General features: G+C 52.2%; 1 protein-coding gene across 3 annotated transcripts in view; it reads left to right on the top strand.

Annotated features, from left to right (window-relative positions):
- Positions 1-9,831: 9,831 nt before the first annotated feature.
- Positions 9,832-20,188, top strand: part of LOC105479865 (HCLS1 binding protein 3) — a 34,146-nt gene continuing 23,789 nt past the window's right edge. Inside the window, exons 1-3 of one of the 3 annotated variants that reach the window (XM_011738190.2) lie at positions 9,832-9,986; positions 15,432-15,597; positions 19,676-19,883. In XM_011738190.2, the coding sequence (XP_011736492.2) occupies positions 9,955-9,986; positions 15,432-15,597; positions 19,676-19,883 (406 nt within the window). In that variant the 5' untranslated portion in view covers positions 9,832-9,954. Of the gene's footprint in view, positions 9,987-10,209; positions 11,271-15,431; positions 15,598-19,675; positions 19,884-20,188 lie in introns of those variants that run through there. The other 2 variants (XM_071076279.1, XM_071076280.1) reach the window with 2 other exon arrangements.

Genomic DNA, 20,188 nt, shown 5'->3' with positions numbered 1-20,188 from the left:
CACTGTCTTGGCAGCATTTCCGCTCTGTGGCTTGCTCACCATGGATTTCAGTATTCTGAATGCTCTGCAGTTGTGTGTCCAGCAGGTTTTCTTGGAGACCTTTGTGGACACATGAGATTTAAAAAAAACAACAACAAAAGAAAACAAACAAAAAACTACTTTTGGAATAAAAGCTGCTGACTCTTTGTGCAATAATTTGGAATGCCCAGCCCTCCAATCTTGCTTAGATAGAGCCCAGCGTTTCTGTTCTAGGCCCACAATGATTAGAGGAACCAAATTATCTGCAGCCTGGGAAGATAGGAGCTGACAGGAACAGAGTTGGAGGAACCAGAAGATGTGTCCATGGTCTAGGACGTGAGAGCTTGCAGCCACCCCTGAGGATGAGAATACTGGGAACAAGTGATCCCCCGGTTCCTGAAACAGAGTGTTGGCCAGGAGGATCACAGGGCTGACCGGATCCTGATGTCTGGGGACTGGCTATCTCAGCTCTTCTGGTCCACATAGCAAAGGTGTCTGTGAGATTTGTCTGCAGGAGGCAGTCTCTGACGCTGCCCTGCAAAGAAGGGGGCACCTACAAAACTGGGGACCTGGCCCTAGGCTATGACTCCCCCATGTGCCCTCTCACCCTCACTAGGTAGCGGATCCATCCTTAATAATGTGTTAATTTAGGGCAACTGAAACAGAGCCCAGCTAGGTTCTGTCCTCCAAGACTTCATTCCTGGCTTGAATGAGGAGCTAGAGGATGCTAATCAAAATGCTTCTCCTCATTGCTGGGGACACAAATCTGGAAGTTAGTAAAAACATTGGGTTACAGAATCAACATCCAAAAAGTCGTTAGCAAATCACTGCAAAATTAAAAGAATAATGAGATAGCACTTTTTTCCTCTCTAAAGCTAGCAAAACTGAAAAATATAAAACCCGTTATTGGCGAAAGGATGGGCAAGTGGGCACACCTACATATACCTTTGCAGGAATGTAAGTTCGTAGAGATTTTTCAAGAACATGGGTCGTGAAGTACAGGCTATATAAATTTAAAAAAAAAAAAGATTTTTCAAGAACTGTTAGCATCAACATTTTAAAGAAGGAAATGCTTTGATTCAGCACTTTCACTTTTCACTTGGAGAAATTTGGTTTCATTTATAGCTATACTTGCACACGTGAAGATAAACATACAAGGTTTAAAACTGAGGTAATAATGAAAACTGGAATAGATGATACCTAATCTAGTAAGGACAAAATTATAACACACCCTTACAGTGAATTATGATTCCCCCAGTGTGAGACTGAGTTAGATCCACATGTATAACTTGGAAAGATGCCATGGTATATTACACTGAAACATGGGGTGGTCAGAGTAGAGAGGTGGGGCAAAGGGTTGATTTTCAGTCGTTCATACCCAAGCCAAAGGCATGCGGATGGATGTGTTTCTGTCCACCTGTCACTGCCCTGCCACCCCAGCCCTCAAACCTCCTTGGGACTCTCTTTTCTTTCTGCTTTTACTCACATTTCACATCGTAAAACAATAAATCCTCCTTGGAGATCTTCATTATCAGATATCAAAATAAACCAATTTCCATATAGCACTGGAAGGAGGATTGACAGATCATGGGAACAGAAAAGAATCCAGAAACAAATAACAATGTTTGAAAATATGTAGAAAAATAGTGACAATTCCAGTAAGGGAAAAGAATGAATTGTTTAATAAAACTTACCAGCGAATGACACTAGATGTTCGATTAAGTATTTAGAGGGGGGAATGGACTCTTGTGACATAAACCAAAATGAATTCCTAGTGAATCAAAGATTTTATTGTAGAAAATGAAACTATTATAAGCATATTTGGAGAAAATATGTAAATATTTATATGGTCTGTGTAAGGGATGCTTTTCGAAGTATGAGTTCATTGTAGAAACCAGCAAAACTTTTGTCAGTGGTTGGAACTTCATAAAAATCTTAAAACATGCTTGTAAGAAAATTCTAAAAACAGAATTGACCTTAACCAAATCATCAAACTTAACATCACTAATCATGGGGGAAATTGGCATCACGTGCCCTTGAAAGTGATTCCTCAGTGTGGCACTTCTGCCAAAGGTTCATCTGCACGTAACCGTGAGAAACAATTAGACAAATCCAAACAGAGGCATATTCTGAACCACTGACCTAAACTCTTCAAAGATGTCAATGTCAGGAAAGATGAAAAAGCCCATTTTAGAATAAAGGAGACTAAAAGAATGTGATAATTAAATGCAATGCAGGATTTTCAGTTAGAGTCCTCATTCGGGGTGGGATGTAGGGATGGGAAGGTATGGGGAGCAGTTGCTAGTAAAGACATTGTTTGGACGAATGGAGAAATTGCAACACAGATGGTATATTCGACTGTTGTATCAATGGCAACTTTCCTGAGCATGATCATTGCATTGTGGTTATGGAGGTGATATGGTTAGGCTTTGTGTCCCCACCCAAATCTCATCTTGAATTGTAATCCTCATCATTCCCACATGTCAAGGGAGACACCAGGTGGAGGTAACTGAATCATGAGACAGTTTTTCCCATGCTGTTCTCGTGATAATGAGTGAGTTCTCATGAGATCTGATGCTTTTGTAAGGGGCTTTCCCCCCTTCTCTTGGCACTTCTTCCTGCTGCCTTGTGAAAAAGGTTCCTTGCTTCCCTTTCACCTTCTGCCATGACTGTAAGTTCCGTGAGGCCTCCCCAGCCATGCTGAACTGTGAGTCAATTAAACCTCTTACCTTTATAAATTACTCAGTCTTGGGTATGTCTTTATAGCAGTGTGAAACGGACTAATACAGTAGGAGAATGCTCTCATTCGAAGGAGGTACATGCTGAAGTATTCAGAATGAAGGATCATGATATCTACAACTAACTCTTAAATGTTTCAAGGAAAAAACACAGAAACAGAGAAAGAGAGAGAGGGTAAAACAAAGGTGGCAGAGTGTTCACAGCTGTGCAGGGCATCTGTGGTCTATAACCCAGCTGCCCTCTGGGGTTGAGGGTGGGGTGCTCGGGGACTAAGTGCTTACTTACTCTGCAGCTGCTGAGAAAGCTGGCAGCCTGGAGCCCTGCTTACCCTCTCTGAAGACAGGGAGGTGTAGCACCCAAGGTCAGGTAGCCTACATCCAGTGACTGGCCAATGTGGAGTGTAAAAGGCCCACCCCCACCTCCTGCCAATTCAGGACGACTTGGAAGGGCCATGCCAGCTCCAGAGCTCCCCCTGCAAAGGGCTGGGGCCTCTGCCATGATTGCAGACTGCATCCCAAGTCAGCACTCTCTGCCCAGGTAATGCCTAAAAAACTTCCTGCCCATCACCAGTCTCCATCTGAGCCAGAATCCCACCTGTGAGACTAGGGGAAGGGGTCGCAGATGTGGTTATTAACCCTTCAACATTTCTGTGCCTTTGAAACATTCTCAAAATAAGGACTTAGGGGAAAAGTAGTTAAAAGACAAACGGGACACCGTTTATCACAAAGGGTTAGTATCTTTAATATATAAAGCATTCTTACAAATCTACAAGAAAAAGACAAATGGAGCAATTTTTTTTCTCATGTGCAAAGGAAACACACAGGACAGTCACAAAGAAACAGAAGACTAACAAATAGGTGAAAGATGCTCAACCTCACCTGTAATCATATAAATGTATTTAAACAAGAAAGAGCACTTTCACTTCTCACACATGAGAGGATGTAAGAAAATGAATCGGGGCTGGCGAGGGTTGGGGAAGATGTGCCTGATTCAGCTTTCCTGAGCACAGTTTAGTAGAGAGCAGATGTAAACCCATCTAATGCATCAAGTCTCTGTGCTTCCAAGTTCTGGGGCTTTCTACAGTATCTAAACAAAATAACTGGATTTGCTGTGCCTCAGGCAAAGATTCCTGAGGATCCCTAGAGCCTCGCTTGCACAGTCAGTCCAAGCTTCCTGACTCCTGTGGACTAGGCACTTCCAGGACTGTGGTGCACTGAGTACTAGATACCATTTCCCCGAGATCAGGGTGCATAGTAGGCCTTGAAGGTTTGAGGTGGGGCGTCTTGGACAGAGCAGAGCAGGACTCAAGGGAGTCACTAAATGCCACCATGCCACCCACCAAGGTCTGCAGCCTTAGCTGGCCCGCCCTGGGCCTCCTCCAGGTGGCTGGACCCTGTGTGCCCTCCATTAGCCCAGCCACCTCCCAGAGCTCAGGAGCTGCATTGCAGGCAGACAATGCCTCCCAAATTCCTTTATAATGCAAAGCAATGAAGCTCTGTCTCCTTTCTCCCAATCTTCCAATCTCCTCTGCTGTTCAACATAACAATGCACAGTGAAAGACTCAAGAAACAAATTTCCCAAAAAAGTGAGCACTTTTCTCCCAAGCCTTCTTCCTAAGGATCCGGCCTAAACACCAGCCAGCACTTCAAAGATCATCCACCCCGCTCAGTACTCCTCCCACGCACCAGCTTTCCATCACATGTACGGAGCTTAAGGATCAGAGAAGTCGGTTATTCTCCATCCGCATATGCGGTTCTAAGGAGCCATTTAAAATTATGGTTTTGGAGGTAATTTTACATGGAAAGATGTTTACAGGATGGTAAATGAAAAAGCAAGTTACAAAATAGTATCTATTAAGATTCTGTATTATTTAAAAGAAAAGACTTAAGTATAGGCATAGAAAAAAATGTCAGGAGAGAAGGAACAAAAAATTAGCACAATTGTTATATCTGGTATAGAATGAGAGGCAATTTTTACTTTTTTATCTTACTATCCCTATTTTCCAGCTTTTCTACTATGAGCATGAATTATTTCTATAGAATGCTTCTAAAAATCATCTGCATGCCCCCATCTGGAAGAGGGGTCCCCACTCCCTTCTCCCCTTCCCACCTCCTGTCCCCTTCTCCACCCACTGGGACCCTGCCCTCCTCGAAGCCAGAGAAGACTTTTCTCTCTACAAAGATTCTCTTCTTGACCAAACTGAGCTTTAAGCTCCTGAACTGTCTCTTAGACCTATGCATGCACTTCCTTGTAAAATCCACTTTTAGGAAGAACCTGGTGGTTAAGTCAGGTTACCAATATCCTCTCACTCTGCCTATCTGATCACCCTCGATATCCAACTGGGTTCCTCTTCCTCCACCATCCCCAGGTGATGTCTGACCATCCTGCCCATCTTCAGCAAGAATCCTGTTAGGTCGGCATAGCCAGAGTCCCCCATCCTCCTCTTAGTAATGTTCCAGCCACCACTCCCACCCTGTTCCTTGGCTATAAATTCCTACTTTCTCATGCTGCATTCGGAATTTAGCCCAGTTCTATGCTGGGGTCTCTTACCCCTATTTCAGTAGTTCCAAATAAAATCTGCTTTAGTTCTGTGGGGTTTTGTTTGTTTGTTTTTCTTGAACACCTCCTTATCTTCCTGGATGTTCAGCAGTGTTTGGCATTGCTGATTACACCCCGGTCTCTTCCTGAAACACTCTTTTCCTTTTGTTCTATGAGCCCACTCCCTCCTTCTTCAGGATAAGACGTGAGCTCCTTTGCATAGCACACAAGGCCCTCTATGCTGCGGGAACACAGGCTCCTCCTGGCCTCTGCTGCCTCCTCCCCCAGCAATCCCTCCACATGTTCTTCTCACCAGCTCCTCAAATATGCTCTGGTTCTATTAAGACATACTAGGCTGAGCACAGTGGCTCACGCCTGTAATCCCAGCACTTTGGGAGGCTCAGGCGGGTGGATTGCTTGAGCCCAGGAGTTCAAGGACAGTCTGGGCAACATAGGGAAACCTCGTTTCTACAAAAATTAGCTGGGCATGGTGGCACATGCCTGTGATCCCAGCTACTTGGAAGGTTGAGGTGGGAGGATCACCTGAGCCCAAGGAGGTTGAGGCTACAGTGAGCCGTGATCATGCCACTGCAACAGAGTGAGACCCTGTCTCAAAAAAAAAAAAAAAAAAAAAGAAGACACACTGCCTTTGAGTGTGCTTCCTAGTACACATTTTACCCCTTTTCTTCCTCCTCCTCAGTCATCCCTGCATCTCCTATGGAGCAGTTTATATATCAGGCATTATATAAGTACTTTACAACTATACCACCAGGAAATCCACTGCAGAAAACCCCCACTTAGAGTGGTTTAGGCATTTGTGCAAGGAGAACTTTGTAGAAAAAGTCCAGGACTGGTATGCAAGTTCATATGCCATCAGCTTCCCAGGCTCGTTCATCCTTAACGTGGTAGACTCCAGACTCATGTCTGTGCCTCCTGCTCCCATGATGGCTGCTGTGTCTCCAGCACTGTATCCCCTTCCCAGGTAGAAGACAAGGAAGGAGCAAAAGGTTTTCTCCTAGCAAAATAAATCCTCCACAGGAACTTAAGTATATGTGGTCAGTTATGTCACATGGCCCCTTGGCCTGTGACTGAAATGGGACATGTGTGTTTTACTTCTCTATTATGTTTTTCTCTATTTACTTCTCTATTTTATTACCTCTATGGTAATAAAAATCAGGAAGAAGGGGGTTGTGAATGGCTTCCAGTTAGCTCATCTCCAATGCCTGCCATACATTTCATCTTGTTTCAGTCTCATTTCACCTCATGTAATTCAAAGCAATGTTATGATTTAAAGGTTTCTGTTATGTCCATTTCACCAGTGAGAAAATCAAGTCTCAACAAAATAATACCTACTTTTTACGACCCAGGTCTGCCATCACCTCGTCCTGGTAGACTTCTTTGTATGCCCAATCCCTGGCTGAGTTAGTTATATGCCCTCCTCTGTGCACCATAGTACCCTAGGCGTGCATCCTTGTTGAAATCTCCAGCTGTCCTAGAGTAGCCTGTGAGCCCCTGCAGTGCTCTGTGAGCCCCACAGGATAAGGCTCTGCAGCCCCGAGGCCTGGGGAGGTAACAGGCCTAGAGCTGTACCCATGAGTGTTTGCTAAGTGACAAGCAAGGTGGTGGCCCTGCTCCATGTGGAGGTGCCCAGACCCTGAAGCTCTAAAGTATCACATTAGGGAACAGAGACAAATTATAAGGTCCCAGAAGACCCGAGCCACCGTGGGAAATGTTGGTGCGTGGCTCAGCCAGAGTTCAGAGCGCCCCCTGCAGGCTGTGAGTGTCTCTCACTGACCGCAGTGTCCCGAGGCCCAGCGACTTCCTGGGTGGAGACTGAGGCCTGGAATGTTCCTCCCAGGGCAGCGGGAAAGAGAGAAATAGAAAATCCTTTGCAATGTGGTTTGTGTTACCGCAGCTTCAGCCATGGAAGGGGCTCCTTGAATTAAACAGGAAGCAGAAAATATCAGATTTAGATCCCACATTCCTTGCATTGTATACAATTATGTGCTGGAGCCATAGACGGGCACGTGGGACCCACAGAGGCAGAAAATGGGATTGCTGTCGGGGATGGGGTCGTTCTTTCATGGGAAACCAGTTGCATTCTTGACAGGTGGGCCAAGTCTTCCTGAGGTGCACACTTAGCAACCCCAGGGGCATGGGTGAGGCCCTCTCATTTGCTTACAAGGCATTGGTGACAGACATGCTACCAGCTCCCACAATGATGGGGAGTCCCCTTCTCTGCACCCACCCCACCCCCCCTGCATACCTCTGGATCGTAGACCCTCCTCGGTGGGCTCACCTCAACTCTCAGGCTCAACAGCCTCCTTTCTACCCATGACTCCTATGTCAGTCTCCAGCCCAGGTCGGCTTCCTGAGGCCCAGGGCCATAGATCCAATCGTATCAATAGGCCCAGCCCTTCAAACACTGCCTGTCTGAAACAAAACGCATCATCCCACCAAAAATATGCTCCTTCTCCAGGTGCACTGCCACAGAGAATGATACCAATGTCCAGCCGCTCACAAGAGCCAAACCACGGTGGCATCTTATCTGTTCCCGCCCTCAACCATTGGATTCCCGAGTCTTGACCAACTCCTTCTGCTAAGGTCCTCTCACCTGTCCCCTCTTCTCCACCTGGGTGGCCATCACCCTAGTTCATGGGACCATTGTCTCCTGTCTGGATTGTTCTGCAGTCCAACACATCTTCATACCTTCAACATGCTCCGAACCCCTGCCTACGGCCTAGCTGGCCCGGTCACTCCTATGTCCCTGACCCTCTGATGGCGCTGGGTTGGCCTCAGGATCAGGCAAAGCCCTGGCCTTGGTGCACTAGGCTGTCCACACCCTGGTTCCTGCTGGCCTCTTCCCCCGTTCCCTGGTGTTCCTATGCTGTCTCTAGGGCTTTGCTTGTGACATTCCTTCTATTCTATTCTATCCATATTTCTTCAGGTTTTACCTTGGACTTTGGCTCCTTCAGAAAGCCTTTCCAGACCCCCACCTGCTCCCCACATAGAAAGGCAAGGAAGTCCATTGAAGGCAGCTAAAGTGTCTTATTCAGTGTGTTTCTGTCTGCTGGATAAACGTATGTGCAATGGTGACTGCTGGACTGCCTGGCACTACGCTCAGACTCCTGGAATGCTGAAGCCTTTACTGTTTTCTGTCCAGACGCTGAACTCCCTTTCTCTAAAGTGGGGCATGCCAATGTAAACACAACACGGAGGACCGTTTGCAGCCCCGAACACTGCCCTGCAGACACACAGGCCGATGAGCAGCAGAGCAGACAGGGCTTCCCGCCATCATCCCAGCTCTTCGCTGTAGCCTTCAAGGGTCTCCCTCAGAACTTTCCTTCATTGTCATACTTCATTCATGATTGCTCATCTTGCCTATAAACAAATTTGAAACAAATAATAAGGCACAGGAATATCCGTATTTATTCAAGAGACACATTGGGGAAAGTCATTTTTCAAAATCTTTTACTGTAGGATCTCTTCACTAAAATCTGTAACTACAGGTAGATGGTGGTGATGCTGGTGGCGGTGGTCGACAGGCTCGGAAACAGGGCTGACATCGCCCTGCCGTGAATTCTGGTATGGTTAAGCTCAGCTTCTCTTGCTTTTTGTCACTGGGGCTCTGGGTGGAGACAGTAACAGAATAGGGGCAGCAGTTTGCACCTTCTGCTGGCCCTGTTTGCAGACTCAGCTTTTCTTTCCCTGGGCTACGCTGGCAGGTGATACGATCTCTGTTTCTCACACCACGGAGAGGTGAATCTAAAATGAGAGGGTCTGTTAGGGTCTGCATGTCTGTACGTTCCCCTTCTGAGGGGAACTGGCTCCTGGACCCCATTGCCCTGCTCCAGCTGGGAACCCAAGTGCAGCCATCCCAGGCAGGCCTGGCCCCAGGAGGCCTCCACCAGGGCTCTGCCAAGCAGCAGAGGGTGGCTCTCTGAAGATCCTCTGTCGGGAGAGTGCCCGTCAGTTCTGGAGCCGGCAGGCAGTAGGAAGGAGAGAGGAGAGCTAGCTGGAGGCAGCAAGCTCAAGGGGTACTGGGCTGCTGCGTGGCGTTCACTGTGCAGCTTGAAGAAGACCCCACGAGGCCTGGACAGAGCCCCGGCTTGGTAAATATTTGTTGACCAATCGGTTGAATGAAATGTTCTTTGGGGAGAGGGGGAGTGCATTTGTAATGGGGACCGGCGGCGGAAACAGCAGAGTCCCGTCACTCTAGCGGCTAAACTTTAGCGCAAAACAGACACACCGATAAAGGTTCACCGCGTGCCAGGGCCAGGCTGGGCTTCTTCTAGGTGGTTGCGGCGGGCGCGGCTCAGCCCGGGAACTCCGGAAGCTCCGAACTGCGCAGACCGACCGCGACAGGGCAGGACCCGCCCGCGCCGCCCCGCCGCGCTCCCGCCCCGCCGCGCTCCCGCCCCGCCGCGCTCCCGCCCCGCCGCGCTCCCGCCCCGCCGCGCTCCCGCCCCGCCGCGCTCCCGCCCCGCCGCGCTCCCGCCCCGCCGCGCTCCCGCCCTGCCTCTGGCCACAGGCGCGAACTGCGCGGCCGCGGCCGCCGGGGGGCGGGCCAGGGCGGCGGGAGGCGGGGCGGGGACGCGGTGACGCGGACACCGCCGTGTCCCGTGACTGCGCGCCCCGCCCTGAGCCCCCGTGGCCGTTATGCATTCCCCGGCGGTGCTCGTCACCTCCAGGTGAGCCAGACCCCCATGCCCCACGCCGCGCAGCTCGCAGTCCGGGGCGCCCGGGCGGAGAGGCAGGGGGAGGCGGCCGCCTCCCAGGCCCGGGACCCGGAGCAGGTCTCCCCAGCGCCCTCAGTGGCTTATCCTGGCTGGGCCCCTGCACCGTCCTGCAGGAGAGGTGGCGCCCCCGATTTACGGATGAGGAAACTGAGGCCCTCTAGAGGGTAGAGAACTCGCCAAAGACTGCGGGAGGCCTGGGACTGACTGGCTCAGTGCAGGCGGGCGCAGTGGGGACTCTGTTCTTCTTTCCTATCGGCTTGGGTTCTTCTCTTTTGGGCCCGAAAACCTACTTCTCCATCCTTTCAGCGCTCCCTGCGTCCCAGGCCCCGTGCTGGGCACCGGGGACCGGGGTGAATCAGACAGGCTCGCCCGGCAGCGGGCTGCGGTGGAGAGGGGGTGATGCCAGCAGCGGGTAGTAAGCTCAGGTTGCCATGGGAACACAGTACAGGGCAGGAACCCGGTTTCTGGGAGGATGACTTTGATGAGAGACCAGGGAGAGGTGGTCGCTGCTTGCGAGGCAGCTCAGGAAAGCGCAAGTTACAGAAAAGGCCTCGGAGGGGTCCAGGTGGAGGATGCAGAGTGGATCGCTCCTGATCGAGGCCTAGAGGACCCAGCCTAGGATGGATCCTGGCAAGGCTTTTACTTCTTTCCGCCTTTAAAACGCTGTAAAGTGACTTACTTCAAATATTTTCATACACTTCACCCTTGCTCTCCCTACACAAAGTCTTAGGCTAAGATGCCTAAGACTATTTATGACATAAATGAACGTGTTACCCAGCCAACTGTTGATCTTCCAGTTGTAATCAGGAATTCCCTGTGACTTAAGGTCTAGAAAGGTATGATTCCTTTTGTAAACCCTGATGTCGGAGCCTGCCTGGTCTTGCATGATCAAGTGTGGTTACAGATGTATCTTCATGGGCAGAAGAGGTTGCCCTACTGCCGCTTACGTCACCTCCTCTCACCAAGCCTCAGTTTCCTTTTTTGTGAATTGGAGGTTTGAGATTGGCAGGCATGGGCAACGTCAGTAGTATATGCCCGTCGGCCACATGCAGATGGATGGGGTGTGACTTTGGTGTTGGGTGCTGGGAAGGGGTGGGTGGCTTCCCTCCCTGCCCAGCTGCACAGCCTGGACATATCTTGTTAACAGGCGTGGGGGCGCTGGCGGTGGTAAGGCCACATGAGTCGTGCTCATTTCTTGCTGAGGGCACCAGCACACCCAAGGATCTTGCCTGCAGGGTGAGTTCAAACACCTTAGCCCAGCAGCAAGGCCGGCCCTTCCCAGTCACACCCCAGCTCCTCTTTCCAGTGCAGCCTCCTCCCACCTGTCATTGCCACATGCACTCAAGCTTGAATTCAACCAGCAGGTGTTTATTGAGAGCCTCCTCTGTACCGGGTACTGGCCCAAGTTCTAGGAGACAAACAAGTCCCTCTCAGAGAGCTTTAATGGGGGCACAGGCACAATAGGCAAATCTACATGTCAGGGATGATACATGTTATGAAGGAAAACAAAACAGTGGGGGCAACAGAGTGGTAGGAGGCACGCATGCTATTTTCTATGGTGTGGTCAAGGGCTGTCTTTCTGATGGAGTGGCCCCTGGGCGGATGCCTGACAAGCTCCCTGAGGGAGACAGCCATGAAAAAGAAATCTTGGAAAAGTGTGTACTCGGAGGACAGGACAGCAGGATCCCGAGGCTGGTATGGCTGGAGTGGAGTGAGCCCAGGGAGAGTGTTAGGTGATGGGGTGAAGAGGCAAACTTGGGAGTGAGGGATCATCAGGAAAGGGCTTGAAGGCTGTGGAGGGGCCATCGGGTTTTATTTCAAGTGCAATAGGACCCAACTTATGGTTTATAGAGATCCTTTGACCGCTATGCTGAGCAGGATTGCTTGTAGGATTCCACATAGAGCCAGTGGTAGCTTGGCCCAGGGTGATGGTGGCCATGAGGGTGAGAAATGTTTGGGTTGTGGATATATTTTGAAGATTGAGCTTTCAGGTTTGCTGTTGCTTGGATATGAGAACAAGAAAGAGAAGTCAAGACTCACAGCAAGTCTCTCAGCCTAAGATGCTGAAAGAATGAGGCTGCCATTTAGCAGGCTTGGGGAGAGGTGGGAGCAGCATTGGTGTGGACAGGGGAGTTTGAGAAGCTCGTTGACAGCCCAGTGGGAATGTCAGGCAGGTAGCTGGAAGGGGGCTGGCCGTGAGGGGAGAGTGGGCTAAAGATGGGAGTTGGGGAGCCATTGGCTCGGAAACGGTATTTAAAGCCTGGAGCCTGGATGAGATCACCTGGGGAGGGGTACAGTGAGAGGAAGAAGATCTAAGGAGGGTGCTCTGGATGCCATCAAGGGAAACCATCCAAAGCAGTTCCTCTCCTCCTGTTTGAGCAACAGTGGCCAGGGTGGGCAGAGAAGAAGCAAGAGGGAAGGGGCGCTGCAGCCGCCAGAGAAGGCAGAGCTTGAAGGAGGGAGCGGCTGACTGTGCCCGCTGCTGCTGACAAGTGAGACCAGAGGAGAAATGAGGACTCACCTTTGGATTTAACAACACGGAGGTCACAGGTGACCCGGACGTGGGCAGTCTGTTGCATGATGAGGACCAAAGTCTGGCTGGAACAGGTTCAAAATCAAACAGGAGGAGAGGAACCCATGAATATGGGGCCCTCTGTTGAGAAGTTCTGCTGGAAAGGGCAGGAGGGAAATGGAGCAAGGGGAATGTCAGGTCAAAGCACAGCTTTTGTTACCTGAGCGGTCAGAGCGTGGTTGCATGCTAACGAGTGGGCCAGTAAGGAAGGAAAATCGATGGTGCGGAAAAGAGGGGTGAGCTGCAGCAGCTATGTCCTTGAGTAGGTGGGAGGGGCTCGGAGCCGCTGCCCTTAGGAGCAGCCAGCCAGTTTGTCTACAGTCCCAGGAGAGGGCAGCTATCAGGGAGCAGCTGCAGGCTGATGGGCACATGTGACAGTGAAGCCCAGGATGTTCTCTGATGGTCTCTGGAGCAGCACACAACAGTGTCCACATCACTTGGGAATTTACTAGAGATGATGACTCTCAGGCCCACCCCGGGCCTGCAGAACCAGAACCTGCATATTAACAGGATCCTCAGGGGGTTGCACACACATTACAGTTGGAGAAGCTTGGTGTAGGGTACATCCTGCCCACCATACCCCCATTTGTTTATGTACTCTCCGTAGCAGCTGCAGCGGAGACCAGATCCCCTGCATAGCCTGAAATATGTGCTACCTGGCCCTGCAGAGAAAGAGTTTTCCTGTGGATTCAGGGAAGTGGGAGGGTGACGGAGTAGGCCCAGGTGCATCAGAGTCGCTGGAGGGCTTACTGAGAAAACAAGATTGCTGGCCACCCTAGGCCCAAACATGCCTTTCTTACAAGTTCCCAGGCGATGTTGATCCTGATCCAGGGACCACACTTTGAGAACCCCACATCTAGGGCGAGGTAGGGTTGCCAAGCCTGGTGCGGTGCTGTGCCTTCAAGTCTGCAGCCGTGAATTTCAATGGGACCAGGCTGCATGTTTGCACCATGTCTGTGCCCAGTCACGTTGAGCCACCTGGGCACAGGGTGAAGGAAGCAGAGAACTGGAGAAGTGGGCTTTGACCAGGCCAGCTCAGCCCTGGGTAAGAAGTCAGGGGAGCTGGGCCTGAGGCAGAGGGATTCCACCAATGGAATGGGACCCTGGAAAAGGGGTGGGGTTATGGATTGTGGGTTCTGTCGTGGTCAGAGAACCATTGGATGTGGGGTGCTGTGAGGGAGCTGGATGGTGGGAGATGCCCATCTGGATCTGCTCCATCCCCTTCCTACCCCTGAGAGGACCTTCCCCCAGCTCAGGCACCGCCCTTCTTGTCACTTTCACCCCTGTGTGCCTCGTTTTCATCATGATCCTAAAGAAATGATGCCTGGCTTCTTTCTCATGCCTGCCCCAGGAGAGGCCACCTGGGCTCTGGAGCAGCTGTCTGGGATTGAACGCAGCTCCACCTCATGCCGGGTGAGACCTGGGCAGCCTCTTTCCCGTTAGGGTCTGTTTCCCTGTCTTTTAAGTGGGTCTGAGTAGCAGAGCTCCTTCTCAGGGCTGCAGGAAGCGGAAGTGACTTCACAAAGGTACATTCCTAGAGCCCAGCGCATCTCCCCTCAGCATCCAGCCTCACCTTCCTCCTCCACACTGGTGACAGTGACACCGTGGGCGACACCAGGCCGCGAGTGCACACCGCGTGAACTCAGTGCCATTGGCAGAGGGCTGGCTGTACATGTGCACCTCCCAGTGCCCATTCGGCCCTCACCCACTTTTCACCACCTGAAGGCAGGTTTCCTGGGGTGCCCTACACTGCGGAAGGATATTCCTTGTGTGTACAGCACACAGTCACTGGGTGGCACACACGGCATAGGAGGCGCATCACTGTAGGCTTCATCAGTTGGTGCTAGCAGCGTCGTGCTGGTGACCACGTGGCCTAACGTGGGATGTGAGGGGTCTGTGTGGGAGGAGTGCTCAGGCCGGGGGGATTTGATGGATTGGGGTATAATTCCAGAGAGGGAGGGGCCTTGCCCCAGACACAGGTTAAGCTCCCAGAAGCCTCCTGTGTTTTCAGGGTCCTCCCGGCACACAGGAGGTCTCACCTTGATGGTCAGAGCTGCTCAGAGGGTGCCTGGCATGTCCTGCCAGAGGCGTTTGCGTGAGGGACGTTAGTCTGCACAGGTCTGTGTCTCACCTTACGTAGGATGAGGGATGTATTTAATAACTTTTTCCACTTCAAGGAAAACATCTCATCATTTCTTTGCTCGTCATACAATTCAGTATATTCGAATTGCATTTTACAAGTCTCCAAGAGTGGTGATGTTTTGCCGATGCATCCTCTCTACACCTCGAGGGGCAGCATCCACTGCCCACATGAGGGACAGGCCTGTCACTGCCTCTCTGGGCCACGGGGGGGTCACAAGGGCCCTGCCTCCAGTGCCCATCCCCTGTCCCCTGCCCCAGGGGGCCTATAGCAGCCCTCCTGCCCATCAGCCAAAGAGAGGTGCCTGTCTCCAGCTGGGATTTCAGTCCCTTGTTGTCTCTGCAACCCCAGGCATGTTCCTTGGTCTGAGTACAGGCACTGGGATGCTGCTTCCACCCAGTCTGCCCAGAGTTTGTGTCGATCCCTTTCAACAAGCCCCATCCTTTCCCGTTTCCTGCTTTGTCCCTGAGCAACCCAAAGGCAGGACCAGGCCCGAGGCCTGGGAAGCCAGTCTTATGAGGGGCTGGTGTGGCAGGATGAGTGGCCTGGAGCAGTGACCACCGAGGACAGCCAGCAGTCGCCTGGCACCCAGGCCTGTCAGGCACCCGGAGGCCCTACCCACACTTTGCTCAGGAAGACCGCTGCCTTGACCCTGAACCCCACCTGCCTTCTTTTCCTCTGGCAGGCGACTTCAGAATGCCCACACTGGCCTCGACCTGACTGTGCCTCAGCACCAGGAGGTGCGGGGCAAGATGATGTCTGGACACGTGGAGTACCAGATCCTGGTGGTGACCCGCCTGGCTGCGTTCAAGTCGGCCAAGCACAGGCCCGAGGATGTCGTCCAGTTCTTGGTGAGCCGGAGGCTCTGGCCAGGATGTTTCGAGGGTGCCCGGGGTCCGGGCGGGCAGACACACCTGCCCACCAGGGTTCAAGTAGCTTCCGGAGCAGGTGCTTCTCTGTCTGTTGCTTGCTCAGGGCCTGGAGTACCAGACCGTGCTAGGCAGAAGGGACACAGAGTGAATCAGACGCTCTCAGTCCATGGAGAGGCAGACCTCTAAAGAGACAGATACAGATGGGGACAGGAGCACATGGGGGGCTCTGGGGGTATAGAGAAGGGGCACCTAAGTCACCCTGGGGAAACTTCTTGGAAGAGGTGATGGTTGAGCTGTGTTTTGAGGAGCAGGTGGGGCTCCGCAGAAGAGGCGAGAAGGGTGTCCTGGCAGATGACGCAGCCTGAGCAAAGGCACGGAGGCTGGAAGCAGGATGTTGAGTGGGGAACTCTGCGCAGTTGAGTGTGGTCCTGGGAGGAAGTGGGGAAGATGAAGGTGAGCGACAGGCGGGATCCAGATTGTGGAGGGTGTGCGGGAGCCTGGACTTAACCTTCAGCCAAGGAGAGTTTTAAGCAGGAGAGTGACATGGGCCCTTTTGCCTTTAACCAGCCAATCTGCTGTGAGCATGGCGTTGGATTGGAAGGAACAAAACAGGTGTCAGCGACCCCAGATACATGGCCAATATGGTCATTCCCAAAGCAAGGGCTTGGAGCAGGCCATTGCGCTTGGTATGGAAGGGACAGGGAGCGTTGAAAATGTTTACGGGGTAACATGCACCACATTTGCTGACTGTTTCCACCAACTGAAATAAAGAATATGATAGAGGAGCAGATCCAGGGGGCATGTGGAGTGTGAAGTGTCCGCCCTGTGAATGGATACGTGAGGCTGGAGCTCAGTACAGGCTCAGGCCTGAGATGCAGGCTACGGTGTCATCAACTTGCAGGTGATACTAAAAATCTGGGAGTGGATGAAGTTGTTCAGAGAACAGATGTGGAAAGCAGAGAGAAGGGCTGAGAAGGAAATCCTGAGGACGCCAGGGGTTCAAGACTCTTGGGGAGAAAGAGGAGTCTGTAGCTGAGGCAGAAAGGAGAGAACTGGATGTCTACAGAGTCACAGGAGCTAAGGGAGGAGAGAATTTCAAGAGGGTTGAGATCACACACTCATTCACTTATTATTTACCATTTGGCCTCTTGTGAAAAGGACCTGCAGCTGGAGACCAAGAGACACAGGTACACAGGATTATTAGGACAAAGGTGAAATGAACTAGACCCCGCAGTACAGCGGGGAGTGACACGGGGCTAGCGTGGAGTCTCCTAGCAGCCAAGATAAAAAGGGAAACAAGTTGCATCTTTCTGGTGACCTGTTGAAAGAGACACTAAATTTTAAGAGAAATTTACAGCACAAATGTTTTTTTTAAGAGATAGGATCTCACTCTGTTCCCCAGACTGGAGTGCAGTGGTGTGATCATAGCTCACTGCAGCCTGGAACTCCTGAGCTCAAGCAGTCCTCCTGCCTCAGCCTCCTAAGTATCTAGGACTACAGGCACACGCCACCATGCCCAGCTTTTTGTTTTTTATTTTTATTTTTGGTAGACATAGTGTCTTGTTATGTTGTCCAGGCTGGTCTCAAACTCCTCAAACTGGGCTCAAGCAATCCTCCTGCCTCAGCCTCCCAAAGTGCTGGGATTACAGGCATGAACCCCCACGCCCAGCCACACGATTTTAAGGGACATTCAACAATGTCATGGGAAGCGTCTAGAATAGCAATGCTGTTTTTCATTTGATTGCTTCTGTGGCCGACTCTTGGTGAGAAGCAACGTGTGATGTCAGGGGTGATTCTGGACCTGCATTGCTCTGAGAGTGGCTCTGCTTTGCAGGGCGCTTTGCAGCTCCTGGTAGTTTGACTTGACCCAGGATGGGGCTCAATGCACCCACATTTTCAGGGACAGGAGCAGAAGAGGAGAGTATTTGAGCTTGATGTTGCCGGGCACGAAGGAGGGAGCATTCTGGGAACCTTGGGCTTCAGCCCAGCCCACGTGGTTCTGTGGAGAGGGCTGGCCTTACATGTGAGGTGTACGTGAGGATGTTTTAACACCTCCATGCATCACACTAGTGCCACTTTTTCCTAGTCAGTGATGCCCACTCCCTGTGGAGTGTGTGGGTGCAGGGGCTTGTCAAACATTTGAAAGTGCCTGCAAGGGCAAAGAACTCCTTTATTCCCCACGGGATCTCAGGATGGAGCCCACAGTGACATACCCCAAGCCTGAAGTCTCTTTGATGTTTCACGATTTAACTCAAAGAATTAATGAGCATTTTGTATCTACTTAAAAGGGTGTATGTGTTTTAATATAAACATGTACTGATTTGCTGACCATGGAGTAAAAGTGGCCCCAGGAGGGGCACTGCAGTGGAGGTTGTGCAGGCTCTTGGGTGTGCCAGCAGTGCAGACACCCACAAGCTTACTAAAGTTACAGGGCTGTCTGCCCCATCCTCAGCAGTGCCTGGCACACGGGGGCACCAGATCAATATGAGTTCTCAACCTTGAGCTTCCTCTGCTCAGGGCCTCTTACTTGGCCTTCTGTTGTTGCTGGCGCAGGAGCCCACCCGAGAAACCCTGCCTGAACCCCTGATGGACGTGGGCCCCGGGTGGGGTGGGAGCCCAGGCCTACAGCTCCGGGGTACTCATGCTGCCAGTGCACTGGAGATGGAGGTTCCCGAAGCCTGGGTGTGCTGGGTCTGTGGTCTGAGCCTGAGTGGAGCAGTTGGGCCAGCAGAGGGCGCCCAGCCCCCACCGTGGCCTGCTCTGCGGGCGGGGCTGGAGTCAGCTGCTGTTGGAGCCTGTGTTATAGCAATCGCTCTGCGAAGGGGTCCACGTGCGTTTCCCTGAGGGCTGTTTTCAGGAAAGTCTGGAGCCAGGCTCTTGTGCTGATAACAGCAAGGAGCACCTGTCCCAGATGACTCCCCACTGGAGGTTCTGAAGTCCCCTCAGCTGCCTCCTGGTATCTTGACCCTTTGCAGGCTGGGCATTCTGGGTGGTGTTGCTGGAGCCAAGGGGTGTGCTCCAGACACACCCTGCACCAAGGGATCCCCGCGAGCCAGAGGGCATCAGATGCCCACAGCCCCTGCATGCCAGCACTCCAGTGGCACACCATGGGCACAGCCCGGGCCTGGGAGCATAAGAATGAGTGATCCACACTTCAGTCGGGGTAGACAGGCCCAGTCTATGGGGAAAGTACAGAAGAGCTAGGAGTGAGGGTAGGTGCCAGACTGATGGTGTGTGTATACAGCAGGTGACTTTACTGAGCACCCACAGGGTTACAGACATGGTGATGGACTGAAACCACTGTGAGGCCGAGAGCCTGCTGGGGTGTCCGTGTACAGAGTAAACATGCAGCAGGAGCTCCATGAGTGGAGGAGCGAAGACTTAGCTGCCCAGGAGCTGTGGGGAGAGGCTGAGGAGGCGGCGGGAGTCACCCGCTGGCCCCACGGGAAGCTGAGTGTTGCCCTCTCTGAGTCAGATGGTGTTCAAGGCCGCCTTCTGACGACAGCAAGAGTCCTGGCCTGTCTCACTCGGGTGCCTGCGTGCGAAGGTCCTGCCTGACGTGGGGCAGAGAACCAGCCTTGGAAATATCTGTCTCCACTGCTTGTGTGGGCTGGCCCGCTGAAGGCTGCGCTGGTTCACGGGAGAATGAGGTCGGTGCTGAGAACAGGTGATTCACGGTGTTGCAGGAAGATGACCTGCCAGCCGGTGAGATCACCCTCCTGATACGCAGAAAGCTGGGAATGAACGCAGTGGCCCTGATCACCTGCAGGCCAGGAGGGCTCCCTGTATCGAATCTTTTTACCTGGACCTGTGACAGTGCCCAGAATGGCACCATTATTGCATGTTTCCTCTGGGCCACTAAGATGTTTGAATCTGCTATCGGCCAGGAGGGTTAAGGACTGGAGCTTGAGGCCGGGAGACAGGCGGAGGGGCAGCAGACGGGCGTGCCTGGCACGCTTCCTGTGGCTGCCGGGCCTCGGGGACCCCTGTTCGGGGTGAGAAAGGAGCACTCCCTGCCACTCTTCACTCAAGAAACCACATGCTCCTCTCATTCCAGGTCTCCAAAAAGTACAGCGAGATTGAGGAGTTTTACCAGAAACTGAGCAGTCGTTATGCAGCAGCCAGCCTCCCCCCACTTCCCAGGAAGGTCCTGTTTGTTGGGGAGTCTGACATCCGGGAGAGGAGAGCCGTGTTCAATGAGATCCTGCGCTGTGTCTCCAAGGATGCCGAGTTGGCAGGCAGCCCAGAGCTGCTAGAGTTCTTAGGTACCCGAGGCTCTGCCCCATGTCCCTCAGGTCTCCCCCGCCCAGAACTAGGCCCCACTGCCCTGCCCTGGTGGGAGCATGTCCGCAGCTGCCTCTGCAGCCTGGAGGCTTCAGCCAGGCTGGTGAGGCAGGCGGCCTCACTGACATCCTTGGCTGGATGGTGGGCAGAAGGAGGCCTGCCCTTGAGGGCCTGAACGTCTGGGTGTCAGGTGGGGGCTCACACAGTGGGCATTCTCCATAGTGTGACCCCCATCCATGGCCTTCCTGGCCAGCCCCATTCCTAGAGCTTGCCCGATGCCCCCCAA

The sequence above is a fragment of the Macaca nemestrina genome, chromosome 13 (assembly GCF_043159975.1).
Source record: "Macaca nemestrina isolate mMacNem1 chromosome 13, mMacNem.hap1, whole genome shotgun sequence".
In the NCBI taxonomy this organism is placed as follows: domain Eukaryota; kingdom Metazoa; phylum Chordata; class Mammalia; order Primates; family Cercopithecidae; genus Macaca; species Macaca nemestrina.
This window is presented reverse-complemented; position numbering and strand designations above follow the sequence as displayed.